Source organism: Arachis ipaensis, chromosome B04 (genome assembly GCF_000816755.2).
Source record: "Arachis ipaensis cultivar K30076 chromosome B04, Araip1.1, whole genome shotgun sequence".
Classification (NCBI taxonomy): Eukaryota; Viridiplantae; Streptophyta; class Magnoliopsida; order Fabales; family Fabaceae; genus Arachis; species Arachis ipaensis.
The window spans coordinates 4,578,613-4,583,080 of NC_029788.2; the positions used below are offsets into that span (position 1 = coordinate 4,578,613).

Here is a 4,468-nt window from a genome sequence, read left to right on the forward strand (position 1 = left end):
TAATAATCCACTATCTGCAACAATAAAATAATATTATTTTATTATTAATTAATTATTTCTAGAACACATGACAACGATGAATCATGAATGGATAATAAGCAATATTACTTAGTACGGGTTGAGAGATGGATCGAAAACTTGCGGGTTGAGGCAGATGCCGGATCACTTGCCTGGAGTAATGGGGGGTGGTACCTGCAAAGACACTCCGACGCTCAAGTCAGAATGGATCTAAGAGGTAGAAGGTGTGAGGAATGAGTGAATACCTGGAGGGACCTGGGTCCTCTATTTATAGGTGATGGTGAATATCTTATCTTATCTTATTTGGCTAAGATAAGGGAGACGTTTGAATTATCTTATCTTATCTTATCTTATTTGGCTAAGATAAGGGAGACGTTTGAATTCGAAAGTTGGTTAGGAGTTCTAGTGGGCTGGTTCCGAGCCTTCTGGAAGGGCGAAGCGGGTCGGACCCTGGTAACCGGGTTCGGAGACCGTTCTAGGTGTAGGATCCGTGGGCCGGATCCGTAACAGTTGCCCCCGGAGCGAGAGAGTGAGGGTGCTCGGTGTCATCGCTGGAGAAGCCTTTTCCTCGCCGTTGTGGTTTGGCAAGGAGATCATTGTTTGGTTTTTCCGATCGAGGTCGAGGATTTGGGGAGTTCCTAGCCATTTCATGGTCAGGCGAGGAGCGCGTTGTTTGGGCGTCTCATCACATGCCAGGTTTGATGACCATTCCGAAGAAGGGCTCAGAGATCGGGTCTGGAACAGTTTCCCCCGGAGCATGAGAGTATGCTTTCTTGGTCTCAATGCTAAGTCATTGGAGAGTCCGATTCTCTGTAGTTCGGGAGACTGTGAGGGGCCTGAAAAGGGCGTGACGTCATCATGCACCAATTGGTAGGATGTTGGTCAGTATTCGGGGTGATCGATTCCCGAGTAGCCGTTTACTTATTTGGATATCCGTTTTATTGGCTTCGGGGTGATCGATTCCCGGGTAGCCGTTTACTTATTTGGATACCCGTTTTATTATTTGGATATCCGTTTTATTGGCTTCGGGGTGATCGATTCTCGGGTAGCCGTTTACTTATTTGGATATCCGTTTTATTATTTGGATATCCGTTTTATTGGCTTCAGGGTGATCGATTCCCGGGTAGCCGTTTACTTATTTGGATATCCGTTTTATTGGCTTCGGGGTGATCGATTCCCGGGTAGCCGTTTGCTTATTTGGATATCCGTTTTATTATTTGGATATCCATTTTGTTGGCCTCGGGGTGATCGATTCCCGAGTAGCCGTTTACTTATTTGGATATCCGTTTTATTGGCTTCGGGGTGATCAATTCCCGGGTAGCCGTTTACTTATTTGGATATCCGTTTTATTATTTGGATATCCGTTTTATTATTTGGATATCCATTTTGTTGGCCTCGGGGTGATCGATTCCCGGGTAGCCGTTTACTTATTTGGATATCCGTTTTATTATTTTGGATATCCGTTTTATTATTTGGATATCCATTTTGTTGGCCTCGGGGTAATCGATTCCCGGGTAGCCGTTTACTTATTTGGATATCCGTTTTATTATTTGGATATCCATTTTATTGGCTTCGGGGTGATCGATTCCCGGGTAGCCGTTTGCTTATTTGGATATCCGTTTTATTATTTGGATATCTGTTTTGTTATTTGGATATCCATTTTATTATTTGGATATCCGTTTTATTGGGAGTGGATAGACCGATGTTGTTTTGTCATAAGACGAGGTCTCCTGGTCCGAAGTCTCGTCGTACCGTGCTGCCATTGTACCTTAGGCTTATTCTCTATTTTAGGGCTAGCTCACGTAGGTGTGCTATACTCCTGACCTTGTCTGCAAGGCCCTACTTTGCTTCTTTTCGTTTCCTCCCATGGTTCTGTGTGAATTTTGGTGTGCATCGAGATCGGAAAGGAAGATGCCTGCCGCGTCTCGAGATCTCTTGCGTAGGGCTAGTGTTGATGTTGTCGTATTCTACCGCGGTTTCCCGGTCTCTGTGGATGGTTCCGACGGAGCCATCTTCTGCCGTGAACTCCATTAGAAGGTATTTGGTAAAGATGACGGCGGAGAGGTCGTTGATTGTTTTTCTTCCGAGGATGACGTTATAAGCGGTGGAGTTCTTGAGGACCACGAACTCGGACAGGATTGTCTTCCTCTGGCTTCCCGTCCCTATGGTAAGGGGAAGAATGATGGAACCGTCTGGCTTGAGGAAGTTGTCTCCGAGTCCCGTGACACCGTTGCGGTGTGTTTGGAGATTTTCGTTGCGGAGCCCGAGCTTGTCGAAGGCACCTCGAAAGAGGATGTTGGAGTCTGCATCTCTGATGATTTGGCGAAATTTGGGAGTTTGCCGTCTTTTATAGCTTGTTCGAGGGCATCTTTAAGGTCGAAACAGTCTTGTGTCCTGTGCCCGTAACCTCGGTGGTAGTCGCAGTAAAGGGTCTTGTTGCCGCCCGTTCTTTCTTTGAGTTGTCGGGCTTTCGGGATAATACCCCGATCCACTATCTGGTGGTATATCTCGGTAATCGAGGCTGTCAGGGGGGTGTAGTTCGAGAATTTCCCGATCCTGGGTGGTCGGTTTGTGTTGGTTTGTTTGGGTTGGTCTCTTTGACTTTCTCTGGGCATCGGATTATGGCGGGAAGTCGGGTTGCCGTGTGGAGTGTTGCCGTGTTGCCGTTTATTGGCAGCGACGATCTGACTGACCTCCTCGTCGTTTATGTAGTCTCTGGCGACGTTTTGGATCTCGTGCATGGTCCATACTGGCTTGGTGGTGAGGTGTTTGCGGAAGTCTTCGTTCATGAGCCTGTTGGTTAAACAGAGGCTTGCGACGAAATCCGTGAGTCCATCAATCTTTAGGCATTCATCGTTGAAGCGGTCTAGGTATTTTCGTGTGGATTCGTCTTGTTTCTTTGTGACCCCTAATAAGCTGATGGGGTGTTTAGCTTTGGTAATTCTGGTGGTGAATTGGGCCATGAACTTCCGTGAGATATCGTGGAAGCCAGTTATGGATCCGTTGGGGAGGGCATTGAACCATTTAATCGTTGGCCCGGCTAGGGTTACTGGGAAGGCCTTACCTCGGACCGCGTCAGCGGCCTCTTCCAGGTTCATCCTGGCCTTGAAGGCCGTTAGGTGCTCCTGGGAGTCCTTGGTTCTGTCGTACTTCATATCCGTAGGTTTGTCGAAGCCTTTAGGGAGTTTTGCTTTTAGGATTCTTTCAGTGAAGGGAATGGCTCCCATTATCACGTGGTCACTTCTTGTGCATTTGGCCTCTTGATGTCGTCGGTCGTTGTCCGTTTCATGTTGATGAGGCGGGTTGCGTGGGACGCTGCGATCATACCTTTTGCTGTGTCGTCGTTCAGGCATCCTGTCATGTCCGTGGTCACGGCAGAAGCTGCGATTGTATCTCTTGGCATGTCGCCGTTCTGGCGATCCGCCGTGCCTGGTTTCATGGCGAGATCTTGATCTAGAGGTTGCGTGACTTCCATTTTTTTTTTCGGCGTTGTGCTTTTCTTTGGGTGTAACTCAGCCTTTGAGGTCTTGCACCCTGAGGCACAGCTCTTGGATTATCTGGACCGCCTTCTCTCTTAGGCCGTCGGGTGGCCGAGCTTCAGTGGGAGGACGGTTGGGGATTTCGCCGTTGGAGTAGGACGAAGGTATGTTATCACTGCAAATGTGATGCAAGTTAAGGAAACATTATTCCTTTGGGATTTCGCCATTAGAGTTTCGCCATTGGAATAGGGCGAATGTGTGTTATCACTGCAAAGGTGATGCAAGTTAAGGAAACATTATTCCTTTGGGATTTCGCCATTGGAGTTTCACTGTTGGAATAGGGCGAAGGTGTGTTACCACTGCAAAGGTGATGCAAGTTAAGAAAACATTATTCCTTTAGGATTTTGCCGTTGGAGTAGGGCGAATGTGTGTTATCCTTGCAAAGGTGATGTAAGTTAAGAAAATATTATTCCTTTGGGATTTCGCCGTTGGAGTAGGGCGAAGGTGTGTTATCCCTGCAAAGGTGATGAAAATTAAGAAAATATTATTCCTTTGGGATTTCGCCATTGGAGTAGGGCGAAGGTGTGTTGTCCCTGCAAAGATGATGCAAGTTAAGAAAATATTATTCCTTTGAGATTTCGCCGTTGGAGTAGGGCGAAGGTGTGTTATCCCTGCAAAGGTGATGCAAGTTAAGAAAATATTATTCCTTTGGGATTTCACTGTTGGAGTAGGGCGAATGTGTGTTATCCCTGCAAAGATGATGCAAGTTAAGAAAATATTATTCCTTTGGGATTTCGCCGTTGGAGTAGGGCGAAGGTGTGTTATCCCTGCAAAGGTGATGCAAGTTAAAAAAATATTATTCCTTTGGGATTTCGCCGTTGGAGTAGGGCAAAGGTGTGTTATCCCTGCAAAGATGATGCAAGTTAAGAAAATATTGTTCCTTTTTGCTCTCAGCTACACCCAAGAAATCT

At 46.6% G+C, this 4,468-nt stretch overlaps 1 protein-coding gene across 1 annotated transcript; it reads right to left on the bottom strand.

The window, feature by feature from the left end:
- LOC107635869 lies at window positions 2,181-3,245 on the bottom strand. The gene has a single exon (XM_016339421.1). The coding sequence runs from the start codon at window positions 3,243-3,245 to the stop codon at window positions 2,181-2,183; it is 1,065 nt and encodes a 354-aa protein (XP_016194907.1).

What these genes read in the sequence shown, in the direction of transcription:
- LOC107635869 (XM_016339421.1), bottom strand. Translation starts at nt 3,245, where the DNA reads ATGGGAGCCATTCCCTTCACTGAAAGAATCCTAAAAGCAAAACTCCCT.